The 15,710-nt window shown below is 36.4% G+C and overlaps 1 protein-coding gene across 1 annotated transcript in view; it reads right to left on the bottom strand.

Annotated features, from left to right (window-relative positions):
* Positions 1-15,710, bottom strand: part of WDR64 (WD repeat domain 64) — a 156,134-nt gene that overhangs the window by 79,798 nt on the left and 60,626 nt on the right. The window contains exons 9-14 of the mRNA XM_060192039.1: positions 14,107-14,186; positions 11,032-11,171; positions 7,732-7,858; positions 5,992-6,140; positions 4,003-4,126; positions 108-283 (exon numbers count right to left, since the gene is read on the bottom strand). Of these exons, the coding sequence (XP_060048022.1) occupies positions 108-283; positions 4,003-4,126; positions 5,992-6,140; positions 7,732-7,858; positions 11,032-11,171; positions 14,107-14,186 (796 nt within the window). The remainder of the gene's footprint in view (positions 1-107; positions 284-4,002; positions 4,127-5,991; positions 6,141-7,731; positions 7,859-11,031; positions 11,172-14,106; positions 14,187-15,710) is intronic.

The raw sequence follows: 15,710 nt of genomic DNA, 5'->3' as shown, positions 1-15,710 counted from the left end.
GGTAATGTGTGTACTCAACCGGGTGTACCACCACCTGGTGCCCTTCACTTGATTTTTTAAAAAAAAATAAAGCTTCTAGAATACAATTATAAAATCTGAGATTGTACCTGGAGCATTTTGATTTTCCCACTGCGCTCCAAGGTGAGTATTAAGTACTGGTGTTTTTCCTGAGCTTTCAGGAAAATCAGCCGTATAAGCCAGTGCTCCTCTTCCTTCCAGTCTTTTCCTTCTGGCAAAACTTTTATCTCTTGTCCACTGCCAAAGTCCCAGATTTTCACCGTTCCTGAGCACACAAAGAAAAGACTAGGTGGATAAAAAGAGTATATAGAGAGCTTGGTTTTATATCAGAGATTATTACCTCTAGTAGAAACATTTATGCTAGCAGTTTATATTTCCTACCAAGTCTGACATACAAATTTCTTTGGCCTTGTGTAAAAAACATATTTATGTATGCTTTGATGTGTTATAGACTGATGAAAGAATTTATAGGACTAGGCATTGTCTTGGGGCTTATGACAGAATTTAACTTTGAATTCTCAGATATTCCAGAGACTCCTTCCTTCTTTTCCTTTGTTTTTTTTCTTTTGCTTGTTTATTTGCAACAGTGGGTCTTGCACATGTGTAATTCCACCATTCCGAGTTCAATTTTTTTCACTCTTTCAATGAATGTATATATGCTGGGGAGAGACACAGTGCCACTGGAGCTTCTCCATGTGCTGTGGTGCTCTTATGTGATGTTAGGGATCAAATCTAGGCCTCAGTTGCATTGGTGATATAGTGGTGAGCACAGCTGTCTTCCAAATCTAGGCCTCATGCATATGTTGTTTTATATTTATTTATTTATTAATTTATTCCCTTTTGTTTCCCTTATTATTTTATGTTGTAGTCGTTGTTGCCCTTGTTATTTTTTATTGTTGTAGTTATTGTTGTTATTGATGTCATCATTTTTAGATGGGACAGACAGAAATGGAAAGAGGAAGGGAAGACAGAGAGGGGGAGAGAAAGGTAGACACCTGAAGACCTGCTTCACCACTTATGAAGCGACTCCTCTGCAGGTGGGGAGCTGGGGGCTCAAACTGGGATCCTTAGGCTGGTCCTTGCACTTTGTGCCACATGTGCTTAACCTACTGCGCTACCGCCGGAATACCCGTGCATGATAAGTTGTATGCCGTAACAGGTAAACCATCTTCCAGTCACACTTAGATTCTCCTGAAGTTTCTGTCTTAAGTAGTTATCTTCTGCCTTTCTTTTTTCAGTACTTTACAGCTTGACAAATACTGGGCATTATCTATTTAACCTATCTTTTTATATCGTCTGTGTATCATTTTACTATTAAAATTAATAGTAAAAGCTCCTTCTAGTTTTGTTACATTTCTTAAGGCTGTGACATGTCTTACTATTTGAGTTCTTTGTTGTTAGATACTAGACAATTTAAGAGAATTTAGCAAGAGGGAAGCTATCAAGCTTTGAATGTCTTATTGGTGATAGAAGAAAATGTAAAAGAGATGTCATGTATAGTTTTGTACTTGAAGTCATACTTTATTTATAGTTATCAATGTATGTTTGATTTGGGAAATCTTGATAAAGGTGTTAGGAGAAGAGATGGTGTAGTATAGAAATAGATATAGAAATAGTATAGATGGTGTAGTATAGAAATAGTGCTAACTGGATAGGGTTATGGGTCAACCTGTGAATGCCATGTCCAACAGAGAACTGATTACAGAAGCCAGACCTCCGACCTTCTGTGCCCCATAGAGATCTTTGGCCCATACTCCCAGAGGGGTAAAGACGAGGGCAGCTTCTGGTGGAGGAGATGGGATATGGCAAGCTGGTGGTGGGACTTGTGTAAATTGTAGCCTTCTTATCCCACAATCTTGTCTATCAGTATCAAATCACTAATAATAAAAAAGAGAGAAGCTGAAAAATAAGAAAATACAAAGCTGAACTTGGACTGGGTTTGGTGTATTACACCAAAGTAAAAGACTCTGGGGCAGAGAGTAGGGTGGACCTAGAGGGGGTTGAATTGTTATGATGGCAGAGGTGGACTTTGAGGGGGTTGAACTGTTATGTGGAAAACTAAGAAATGTTATACATGTATAAACTACTGTATTTTACTATTGACTATAAACAATTAATCCCCCTAATAAAGAAACAAAAGAAATAGTGCTGACTGCCTATTTCTAGGTCATTTATCAGTGTGGAGAATTATCTTTCACCATGTTCTTTTAGGTGGTCAGCTCAAGTTTAGAGTTAGAGAGTACCCCTCACAGCACTTTCTCTTCTGTGAACCCCAATCCCCAGCTTTCTATCCTCAACTCTATCATGCTGGACATATGGAATATTTTTACTGTGTAGTTTTTCTTCACAGGCCAGGTGTTTCTTACCAGCCTTTAAAATTATTAGTAATTTAATACTGATTTACAAAGTTATAAGATAACAGAGGTATAATTCCATGCCTTTCCCACCACCAGAGTTCTGTGTCTCCATTCCCTCCACTGGAAACTGCATTAATTCTCCCAAGATTATAGACATGGGTTGACTATTATTTCTATAAATACACACACACACACATATGTATATATATATGCATATTTTTCTATGATCTTACCATCTCTTTCTTTCTAAGTCATACCTACTACTTCTGAGTATCTTTTCCTTTTTTCCCCTCCCCTCTTCTTTCTCTGGGTCCTGATGGAATTAGAGTTCAGGGCCCACAGGTTATCTTCCCCTAACATTTACTAGTCTGGAAGTATGGACCAAAATTCTATATAGGGTGCAGAAGGTGGCTTACCAGCCATTTTTAAGATCTCCATCATGTGTTTGCTTGTTCATTAAACATGGATTGAATCTGCCTTATATCCACAGTGGTATGGTAGAAGCTAGTTTTGAGAAGTGATCAGGCAGTGCCCCTGCCTTCAAGGATTTATAGTCTTACAGGAAATAGTTATACAAACTATTAAAAGAAACAGTGATGCTTTCATTCATTCCTGGATATGTGGATTTTATACTTCTGTAGACTTTGATAGAGTTAGTAGGGTAAAGTGGTGTGTGTGTGTGTGTGTGTGTGTGTGTGTGTGTGTGTGTGTGTGTAACTGATGCTTACCTCTAGGTATTGAGGGTCTAAAATCTGGAATATTTGGAGACCTGTGTTGAGTTCCCATTCCTTCAGGAATAAAAGGACACTAGAGGCTTGCGAGTCAGACTGCACTGGGAGTTACAGAATTCAATTTTTAAAAAGATTTTTAAATATTTATTTCCTTTTGTTGCCCATTTTATTGTTGTAGTTATTATTGTTGTTGTTATTGATGTCATTGTTGTTGATAGGACAGAGAGAAATGGAGAGAGGAGGGGAAGACAGAGAGGGGGAGAGAAAGACAGATACGTGCAGACCTGTTTCACCACTTGTGAAGCAACTCCCCTGTAGGTGGGGATCTGGGGGCTCCAACTGGCTTCCTTACACTGGTCCTAGCACTTTGTGCCACCTGCACTTAACCCGCTGCACTACCACCCGACTCCCCAGAATTCTATTTTCTAGGATGCTCTAAACTCAGGATCTTTGTCAATTAACATATATACCTGTGAGATGGTGTAACTTAAAATTTAAAGTAACTCTAGTTTATATCACTAACAAAGTAAAATATGTCTTGTCTGCATAAAAATATTGGGTTGTCAGATTTTCTGAACAGAAAAATATGTCATACCTTTCCAACAACCCAGTAGTACTTTCAGTCATTATGAGTTGCTTAATGATTATGATAACAGTGGTTATGTGCATGTCTCAGAATTTCTATTATAAGTAGTTTTTTTGCATACATGCAAGTATACTTATTATTCCCCCACCCATTATGGGAGAGTCTGCCACTGCTCAGTTTGGCACTGGCAAACATATTGTATGTTCCAACTTGTCTTAGCAGTCCCTCTCATACATAGAACTAATGAATATTCATAAAAAAATCCCAGGACACTAAACCACTGAGGTCATATTCTGGATATTAGACTGACCATTATATGCGCCTGTGGCGAAAAGAAATCCACTTTCATTAAGAGATGCAGAAGTCAGTTCAACATTAAAACCATGAGGATCTAAAATCTGGTATATCTGTAGGCCTGTGTCGAGTTCCCATACCTCCAAGAAAGAAAAAGAAAATTAAATAATCCATATGCCCCTCAGTTCTTATTAATTTTACAATATTCAGAATAGCCCCAGGTTGAGTACTATGCACATTTGACCTCTGCAACTTTATTCCATGAATACTGCTTTGATTAAAGGCATAACTTAGTGGTGGCATCTAAGTCTGTGTGTCATTCTCTATGGTGTGTCTATTGTATAGGTGACTGAAACAGGAAGTGAGTGCATTCTAGTCAGCTAAAGCCTATAAAGAAGTAGTCATTTGTTACTATACATGTGAAACAGCAAGATAGATATGTAACAACTAAGTAACAACTTCAGTACACAACTAAGTCCCACTAGATTTATTACTGTTGACTAATTTAGTCAGCCTGATTAAGCTTCCTTCTGCAGGTAGAGATCCAGGACTTAAACCTGGGCCCTTTAGCACTGAAACATAAGCACTTTACTGGGTACTTGGTCACGTGGCATCTTGAATTCAGGAGATTTTTAACCTGGGAATATCTCCAGCATATTAACACAGAGAGTCACAGAAAGGGAGTACTTGCTCCTGTAAGCGAACATGTATGAAATAAATAACTGAAGCAAAACAAAACAAACAAAAAACCCAGTCATTACTTAGAAGTAGCTTCTCTTAATCCATATCATTTGATACTGCATCTGCTTACTTCAACCAAATCAATAGAACCAGTACCACCCTCAACATGTTTCACTTCAGACGATGTCCAGAGATGCCAGGCATGGAATGTCAACCCTTCAGCTCCATTACTCTGGAATTATGTGGAATTGTAACCCTTTTATCTGACATACTTGTTGATCATTGTTAAATCAAGAAAAAAGAAGAAAAAGGAGAAGAAGAAGAAGGAGGAGGAGGAGGAAGAGAAGGAGGAGGAGAAGAAGAAGAAAAAGAAGGAGGAGGAGGAGGAGGAAGAGGAGGAGGAGGAGGAGAAGGAGAAAAAGAAGTACGTTCAGTCAGTTATAAGGTCAGAACAGCTACAGACTCCAGAGTCAACCAGCTATAGCAATGACAGAGAAAGAAGAAAGGGCAAAAGCATTCATTTTAGACAGACCTGGATGTGTATCTTAGTCCTGATGCTTGTGAAGTTGTATGATTTGAGGCAAGGTGCCTAGTTTCTGAGATCTAGGCTCCTCATCCTACTTAATTTCTTGATATAGTGGTTTACAAAATTATAAGCCTTTAGGAGTATATATTTATGCCTATGCATCTGTATATATGTATATGTACTTCTCATCATATTCTGTAGCAAAGGTTCATACTGTTAAATCACAAAGATCCTTCTACCTCTCATCCCATCTCCCCTCCCCATTTCTTTTTATAACCATCACAGTTAAGTCTAAGAGTAAGTTTGTTATTCTTATTCTCATTAGTATTTCTAAGTTCTTTTATTTTATCTATTTAGATTACACATATAGAACTCTATTCATGGAAAACTAGTGTGAGGTTTAAATATGACCATGATTTAAAGCACTTGGTATATCTATATGAATTATGGTAAATAAAAGTTTATCTTCCTTTTTTTTTTGTGGGGAGTCATCATCAATCAATCTCACTTCTTAACATTCTTTCTATAGCTCAGTTAAAATGTACATATATATGTTTGTGTGTGTGTATGTTTAAAATTAGTATTTTGATAGCAAAAAATCATTTTATTCTTTCAATTGAGCATGTCACTTCCTAGAAAGTAATCTCATTTTGCTTGTTCTAGTGTGTTCATGAAAACTTAAGAATATCTTTGAATCTCATATGGGCCATTATATTTAATTATTGAAAGACTTACCTGTAAGAAGATAAACCCCATCTGTTTTATCTTTCACTTTCTGAAGAAAGAATATATACTCACCTTTATTATGGATTCAGAGCAGATAGTAAGCACTTGGTGAAAATTTTTGTTGTAAAGCATGACATTGATTTCTCGCTCATGAGAGTGAGGTATCTGTTTTGTATCTTGTATCATCCTAGTTAAAGGGTACATGTTTATAACACTAGATCCTGGAACAGAAATAGTTCTTTTTAAATAAATAAATATACATATTAATAAATGCATATATATGTATATAGAGAGATAATGAAGGTGAGAGAGAGGAGAGGGGAGGAGAGGAGAGGAAAGGAGAAGAGAAAAAGGGAGGGGAGGGGAGAGGAGAGGAGAGGAGAGGAGAGAAGGGGAAGGGAGAGGAGAGGAGAGCAAAGGAGAGAAGAGGAGAGGTGTGGAGGGGGAGAGGAGAGAGAAAACGTAGTACTACTCCATCATCCATGGAACTCCTTATGCTACTTATGTAGTATTGGAGCTCAGACTGGGAGCTTTGCACATGGCAAGGTGTTTACCCTACTGGGTGAACTGTCTCTTGACCCTTCATAACTATATTTGGTAAGCAAAATACTATCAGAATTACATAAAATTAGAGAATCTTATTTTATATTATGTGTTTTTTATCTTTGCTCTCAAGTCCTTAGTTATTCTGATGATAAACAGAGTGAACATGTTGAATTTAGTAATTAAAAAAATGTTAGGACACTATGGAAAAAATTGCAGTGATTAGTATTTTATTTCTGAAGAGGTTCCGTCATAGAGGAATATTTATTATGAGAATTAATTAAGTTCTTTTTTAACATGGTAGAAACTTATTTGTCAAGCTCAATCATAATTCAGAAAAGTTAAAAGATTACATTTTCTTTCTTTCTTTATTTTTTTTATTTAAGAAAGGAGACATTAACAAAACCATAGAATAAGAGGGGTGCAGTTCCACAATTCCCATAACCCGATCTCCATATCCCATCCTCTCCCCTGATAGCCTCCTCATGCTCTACCTCTCTGAGAGTATGGATCCAGGGTCGTTGTGGGAAAAGTATATTTTCTATCAACCACTTCCATGCACTAATTAATCCTATAGGATCTCAGAACAGGTGGTCAGTGGAAAAAATGCTTATTAAATGCTTCTGAGTTGAGGATACAGAACAAAGAACTATTAATAGTATTCATTTTTCTTCTAAAGCCTGAGGGTATACATGTGAGCAATGTTAAACCTAAATGAACAGCTAAGTTTTCTTTATCTTTAGTAAACATGAACTTCTAAGAAGTAATAAGAAAAGTAAGCAACAGATCTGTTGACATCAGCAATGAGGGTCTGTCACATGAGGCTGATTCTTTGAGAAGTTCTGTTATTTGTAAAGAAGCAAAAGCATATGGGAGGATTAACACCCTTATTGAATAACTGTTTCAGTTCCAGTATGAACTAGATCAAATTGCCTTGATTGATGGAGCATCATTCAACATGCTGGTGCAGCCACTGTGAGATGAATCATATTCCTTCTCCAAGAGTCAAAACACCTGTATTTGCTTATCTGTGGCAATAGGTTACACATCAGTTATATACTTAACACATGCCTCATCTTCCTAGATTTAAGAACTTAGATTTCTGACCTAGTATTTTCAGAAAGTCCAGTTACACATTTCAATGGGTCATGAAAAGAAAGAAAAAACATAAATGAATTAAATTAAATATCTCCTAGTGTTCAAGTGATACTTTTAAAAGGTTTGATATCAAAACAAAAGTTTTGTTTGTCATTAATTGTGTACAAGTACCTGTGATGAGCATGCCATGGTTCGTGTCATATAGCATAGAATAGATCTGCATGTCTCCTGGTCCCCCCATGCTGTCATGGAAAACTTGTAGTAATGAAAGAGTCTGTATATCCCACACCCTGAAAACCTGGAAGGAGAAAGAACCAAGCTTACCAATATTATACTTTACTTTTCTCACTCAGAGTTATTTTAGTGAAGCATTTTCAGAGTTTGCAACGCCCTCTTAAAAACTCACAAGAAAGTAGAATTTATCTAATGAGCACACAAACTAACCTCCAATTTGTCTTCGTATACAAGGATTATTTGTTAATATTAGATAAATATAGCAACAGATATCAAAGGTTTGCTTGAAAGAATCAGATTTTTCTATCATTACAGAATGGAGGGAAAATGCACTTTTACTATTCAAGAATTTGGAGGAATACAAAAAATATGAATATAAAAAAGGACCAATCATGACTTATTCTTTAGACAAAAACACTTTTCTCTTGTCATTTCTCTCTCTACTATAAGATAGGAACTAGAAAGAAGACATATTTTAAATGGAAGTTTCACATTGCTTTTTTCATGACTGATGTAAGCATTTACTAAATGTTTTTCTATTCTTCATCTCTTGCCTAGAAATGTAAAAATTACAGAGAGTAGGGCTGAATGGTAGCACATCTGGCTGAGTATATGCATTACCATGTGTAAGGACCTAGGGGGAAGCTTTATAAGCAGTGAAGCAATGATGCAGGTGTTTCTCTTTCTATATTCCCTTCTCTTTCAATTTCTCTCTGTCATAATAAATTAAAAGTAGTAAATAAATGAATAAACATTTCAAAAAGAATTATGGAATTTATCCAAGTAGGGAAATGGTGTAGTATGAAGAAAGACAAGAGGTATACACATTTACACAAATAGACGTTGGTTTTATCGCCCTCACTATAAAGTAGCAATGATAGGGACTGTCCCACTCTCCAAAGGGAGGCTGTTTCATCCTACTCTTCTAGTCCAGGAAGACTGGTCCTGAAATAAGTGTAGCCTAGAATATTCTCAGCTGTGACTGTAGACTGTGAGCTCAGACTGACAGGGGCTCAGTCTATATAGGCTCCTGTTCCAAATATAAATATACATGGGTCCTGGGTCAGATTGATGTGGTAAAGATATAGTTGTTTATTTGTATACTTTCTTTAAGTTTTGGAGCTACTCTCTGCCCTAATCCAGCTTTCTAGTCCTATTCTCAACTCTGACACCATCTTCCACTTCCATGTTAGCTATCAAGCTCAAGCAAAAATTACTAAAGTCATAGGCCTCTTAAGAACATACCTAAAATAGACCTCCTAGCTTCTTTCTACCCTAAGATTCATATTCTCATTGGTTTTATTCCTCCTTTTTGGTTCATGTTTAAACATTTTGCCCTGATTTATATTTTGCTGCCTCTTAGTCATCAAGTTGCAGATGCTACTATGATTCTTTCCTGACTTCCCTGAGCAGATGACCTCACCAATGTGTCCTGGAACTTCACCTCTCCAGAGCCCTACCCTACTAGGGAAAGATAGAAACAGGCTGGAAGTATGGATCAGGCTGCCAATGCCTATGGCCAGCAGAGAAGCAATTATAGAAGCCAGAACTCTCACCTTCTGAACCCCAAAAAGAATTTTGGTCCACACTTCCAGAGAGGGAGACATATTAGGGGAAGATGACCAGAGGGCTCTGACTCCAATTCTATCAGGACCCAGAGAGAGAAGAGGAAAAATGTATAGACACTTGGAAGTTGTAATAGGTGTAGGTGTGACTTAGAAAGGAAGAGATAGCAGGGGCATAGAAAAAATGGGTAAATATATATAAATATAGGTAGATAGCTACAGAAATAATAGTCAATAGATATCTGTGACCTTGGGAGAACTACTGCAGTTTTCAATTGGAAGGAACAGGAACACAGAGATCTAGTAGTGGGAATAGTGTGGAATTATATCCCTATTATAATTTTGTAAATTAAAAATAAAATTTTAAAAATTAAAAAAAAAATTAGTGCTTTGGCTAGTGCCTAGCAAAAGACTGCTCAGATAGAAACAATAGATTGTTTTTCTTTACTGAAGACAACAGAAAGACATAGTATGTTTTTGTTTTGTTTATTAACCAAGGATAAACAATTAGATAGAACAAATACGATTTAGCTAGCAGGAAATAACAGTATAGGTCATTTCTTAGAAATAACACAAATGTAGCTACAAAACATGTCTTAGAAAAAATACAAGGGAGTCGGGCTGTAGCGCAGAGGGTTAAGCGCAGGTGGCGCAAAGCACAAGGACCAGCATAAGGATCCCTGTTCAAACCCCGGCTCCCCACATGTAGGGGAGTCGCTTCACAGGCGGTGAAGCAGGTCTGCAGGTGTCTATCTTTCTCTCCTCCTCTCTGTCTTCCCCTCCTCTCTCCATTTCTCTCTGTCCTATCCAACAACAACAATAATAACTACAACAATAAAACAACAAGGGCAACAAAAGGGAATAAATAAAATAAATATTTTTTTTTAAAAAAAGAAAAAGTACAAAAGTAACTGCAAAACATGTTTTGGAAATTATGCAATAATAATTATAAAACATGTTGCTTCTAAGATTTTGATTCAAATAAATATGGGTCAAGAACTGGTCTTCATGACCTATATTTATTTGAATCAAAATCTTAGAAGCAACATGTTTTATAATTATTATTACAGGTAATCATTCTCGTTTCCTCCATGACTTCTGCTGGCCAGAACTCAGCTTCTGAAAATAAAAAAGGTGATTTTATTATTTTAAATAGCAAATCTAACTTCCCAATGTATTCATTTTACTCCTATCTTTAGGCTGTATATTATGTAATTCTTTTTAAAAAATTTAAAATATTTATTTCCTTTTGTTGCCCTTGTTTTATTGTTGTAGTTATTATTGTTGTTGTTATTGATGTTGTTGTTGTTGGATAGAACAAAGAGAGAGAAAGAGGAGGGGAAGACAGAGGGGGGAGAGATAGATAGACACCTGCAGACCTGCTTCACTGCTTGTGAAGTGACTCCCATGCCCCTGCAGGTGGGGATCCAGGGGCTCAAACTGGGATCCTTATGCTGGTCCTTGTGCTTTGTGCCACCTGTGTTTAACCCGCTGAGCTACTGCCCGACTCTATATTATGTAATTCTATAAACAGCAACAGCTAACAGTAGCTCGTCAGTTGCCTCTCTACCTTGATAGTACTTCTCTGTGATTATCAGATATTTCAGTGAAGAAAAAAAAAAGGTATTGCAGAGTTTCTAATAACTGAGATTAAGGGATATCTTTCTGCTACCTTCGCAGAGGATAGGCTGATGACATGTTGATCCTTCTCATTTGTTACAATCTCAGTGATACTGAACATATGTCCCACAAGTTTCCCCACTGGCTTGGTGCTGATATTGGGGTGCCACAAGCGGAGGACTTTATCTTCTCCTGAAAATAAGAATAGGAGAAGGTAATTTCATTAGGACTACAAGTGGTCTCTCTCACCATGTCCTTCTCATTCTTGTTACAGGAAATCACAGTTCTAGTTCTTCCAGGAACTGTTTCTGATTGACTTGCTAAGAGGCTCAACCTGTTTTGGATCTGCTTTTTGTCAAGGCACTTTTGTAATAATTGTGTTTACACATACAAATGTGAGTTCTCATAAATATTTTATGAATGCTTTTCTTGATTCGATTCTTTCCTACTCATTCATGCATTATTTATACTTTTACTTTACTTCCCCAAAGTTTTTAAGACAGCTGTTCTTTTGCTTTCACATTCTTAAAATATGCAAATATTACAATAATAAAAGAAGTCAAGAGGGAAATTGCATATAATCCCTCCATTGTAACAATTCATCTGTTTTCTCTTATCCATCTACCACTAACACATATTCATAAACCTTTAATATGTGTGTATGTATATATTTACTGTTACAGCACAGATACTATTTTTATGTTAAAATTATATGGTTTCATAAGAAAAAATGTAGACAATTCAGTTATGCATACTTTTTTTAAAAAAGCTTAATTTATTAATGAAAGGGAGGGAAAGAACCTGAGCATCACTTTGGAATATGTGATACTAGAGATCAAATTCAGAACTTCATATATGCAAATCTTCTGTGTTCTACTTGCTGACTCAGTTCCTCAATCACCTAAAGTACAATTTTTGTAAAAATGTTCTCTTGACCCTACAACCTGATTTCCACTGTTGGTAAACACTGTTGATTTTGTTCTTTTTTTACAAGTGGACTATTTTTAGAGCTAAAAATAAATCTTTCCTACTCATATTTAAATACTTGGAATTTTCAGGAAGTACTTAGAAAGATTATCAACAAAATAAAAAAATCACTATTCATTACTTACTACATATAAAAATATTTTATAAAAGTTGCCTAAATACAGGAACATGAGAGCTCATTATTTTAAAAGCTATTTTATCAAGAAATCATAGCATGTACAGAGAGACTTACCTAAATTCATATTTTGGAGAATAGCTTTGTCAGTTGTTTACTACAAATAAATTGAGGAGAAACTGGCATCCTTTCACCAGCCTTATTGAGATATAACTGATACATAACATTATGTAAGTTTAAGTTTTACAACATGATTTAATAACCTTAAGTCTTGTACAGTTTTCACAATAAGATTAGCACATTCATTGCTTCACAGTTGAAGCAAGAGTTGAAGCATAGTACTGCTATGCTTCATAAGAGTTGAAGCAAGTACTGCAGGTGCTTCTGGCTCTCTCCCTGTCAACTCTCCTCTCTTAATTTCTTTGTAATATCAAATAAAGTAAAATGGCCTCCATGAGCTATGGATTCATGGTATAGGCACTGAGCCCTGAGATAGCCCTGTTGGTGATTAAATAAATAAGTAAATACATGTTTGGACCATAAAACTTCTCCTTCTCTCTCTTCCCTTCCTCTATCTCTCTTCTTTCTTTTTCTTCTCCTTACCCTTCCTTTTACCCCTTCCTCATCTTTCTTTTGACTGGAGCACTGAACAGCTCTGGTTTATAGTGGTACTGGGGATTGAACCTGGGAGTTCAGAGCCTCAGGCACAAAAGTTGTTTTGCATAATCTTTAAACTGATTTCCCAGCCCTTAAGTTTCTGTGGAAGGAAGGCTCAAATTTCAGTACTGGAAATCAGTACTGGACACTGATTTCAGTATAAGCTGTAAGTATCCAATGCGTTTGAAAAATATTATCTTTGTGTGCTCTGGGGAGACAGCAGAAATATGAAATGAGAGGGTAGCTATCTTCACACTTTTCAGTGTAGGCACTTAGTGGCTGAGATAGGATACTCTTTTTTTCTTTTTTTTTTTTTTTTTTGCCTTCAGGGTTATTGCTTGGGTTCAGTGTGGCACTACAGATCCACTGCTTCTGGTGGCCATTTTTTCCATTTTTATTGGTTAGGACAGAGAGAAATTGAGAGGGGAAGGGAAACAGAGAAAGAGAGAAAAAGGTAAAGACACCTGCAGACATGCTTCGCAGCTTGTGAAGCTCTGCTCTGCAGATGGGGACCCAAGAGCTCAAATCCAGATCCTTGCATGGGTTCTTGATCTTTAACCTATGTGCACTTAACCAGGTCCTCCACTGCCTGGCCCCTGACAGTGTACTCTTGATACGAATGTATTGACTGCTATTTATAGTTTCTTTATTAAGGATGGGAGGAGAAATTTGAATAAATTTTTCATGAAAGGGGCCCACAGCACTTAATATATTTGGTCCCTTTAATTACTGTTCTAAACTCTCACCAACTAGTGAATTTATTGAGGTTTGGTTCTCTGACAGAGTTTTTTTTTTATTGAAAAATTACACACACACACACACACACACACACACACACCAAAGTTCCATTCAACTTCAGGAGTCTTACACAAGGGACTTGAAAATAGTTCAGTGGGTAGAGTTCCCATGTGCAGCTTGGAGAGTAGCTCCATGAATCATAGAATGGTGCTGTGGTGTCTCTCCTGCTCTCTTGCTCTCTCCCTATCTAAAATGAAAGGGAATCAATGAATTAAATTAAACACAAAACAGAAAACATGTATGGGTTCCAGACTAGAAACTCATATTTTCACACATTGAAATAACTTCTATGTAGGCTGAAGATATAAAGGTAAAATATAAAACAAATCAATCAAAAGTTATAGTAAAATACAAGAGAAATTGTTTAACATATTCTTCAACTGAGGAGGATCTTTCGAATGTACTATCAAATCTAGAAGTCACACACAGAAAGACTAGCAACTTTGTAAAAATATTTAAATTTTTTAATAAAGTCCTTGAGCAGTAGTGTACTGTAACTTTATGAAAGCCATAGTTAATCAAAGGAAGCATTGTGAATGTGGACACAACATGAGCTGTCTATCCTCTTACCTCCAGTGACAATGACATTTGCCTTTATACAGTAACAAAAAGTGTTTGCTCCTCTTGGCATGGAAAACTCTCTGACAGGCCTGAAAAAACACACATTAGATGCAAATCTTGCAAATTTTTCTTTACACAATTAATTCTAATTTTTATCAGTTTAATAGTTTCATTCTGAACTTGCTTATGAATTCATTTACCCACAGGAAATACTATAAAGAATGGTCATGTGGGGGTTGAATTATTATATGGAAAACTGGGAAATGTTATGCATGTACAAACTATTGTATTTTACTGTCAAGTATAAACCATTAATTTATCCTCCAACAAAGACATTGAAAAAAAAAAAAAGAATGGTCACATTCGGGGCTGAGTGCACATGTTAGGATTTGCAAGGACCTGAGTTTGAAAGCCCTTGGTCAACACCTGCAGGGAGATAGCTTTGCGAGTGGTAAAGAAGGGCTGCAAGTGTCTCAGTGTTTCTGTCCTTCTCTATCTCCCCTCCCCCCTCTAGATTTCTGGCTATCTCTATCCAATAAATAAATAAAGATAATTTAAAAAAAAGAATGATTAAGTTCTTAGTAACACACAATATACTTATTTACCTAAGAGAAAATTTATTTACTCTTTACTCAGGTCAGATATTCTAAACCTGGTTGTGGCTCAGGATCACTTTGGATGTTGAAAAGAAAGCTCTGGTCCCATCTTAATTTGGTAAATCAGAATCCCCATAAGCACAGCTCAGAAATGCATATGAATTTTTCTCAAAATTTTTTAAATGTTTATGCATTGGGTAGAGACAGAGAAACTGAGCTAGCAGGTGGAGAGAGATGGAGAGACTCCTATACACTGTTTGTGAAGCTTCCCTTCTTTTCTCTCTCTCTCTCTCTCACTCTCACCACAGGGTACCCGGAGCTTAAACACCAGTCCTTACACATAATAGCATGGGAGCTCTACCGGGTACACCATCACCCCACCCCTTTCCCAAATGTTTCTGTGATGTACATTCTTATAGTATATACTTATAAATAAATTATTTACAACATTTACTAAGTTTTTACAGTATGTACATTATAAAACACAGCAATAAAAATAGGTTTTATTTACTTTTTTAAAATTATTTTTATTTATTTTGTATTTTATTTATTTAGCTTTTGGATAGAGACTAAAAGAAATCAAGAGGGAAGGGGGAGATAGGTGAGAGAAAAAGAAAGACACCTGTAGCACTGTTTCACCTCCACTCTGCTAGAAGGGCTAGGGGCTTGAACTTGGGTTCTTTCACATGGTAATATATGCACTCGACCATGAGTGCTACTTAAAACTCAGAGCTTTAAAGGAAGGTAATTACTAGAATTTTCTGTGAACAATTTCTTTTCTTTTCTTTTCTTTTCTTTCCTTTTCTTTTCTTCTTTCTCCTCTCTCTTTTTTCTTTTCTCTTTTTTCTTTTTTCTCTCTCTCCTCTTTCTCTCTCTCTCTCTTTTTCTTGATTTCCACCAGGGTTGAGTAGAATTGAGTAGAATGTGACAGGAAAAACTGGGCTATGCTAGTAGAGATTAGAATGTTTATTTTATTATTTATTTATTGAACACCAGGGTTATCACTGGGGTTTGGTG

Source organism: Erinaceus europaeus, chromosome 6 (genome assembly GCF_950295315.1).
Source record: "Erinaceus europaeus chromosome 6, mEriEur2.1, whole genome shotgun sequence".
In the NCBI taxonomy this organism is placed as follows: domain Eukaryota; kingdom Metazoa; phylum Chordata; class Mammalia; order Eulipotyphla; family Erinaceidae; genus Erinaceus; species Erinaceus europaeus.
Note: the sequence above shows the minus strand (reverse complement) of the source record. Positions and strands in the feature narration are given on the sequence as shown.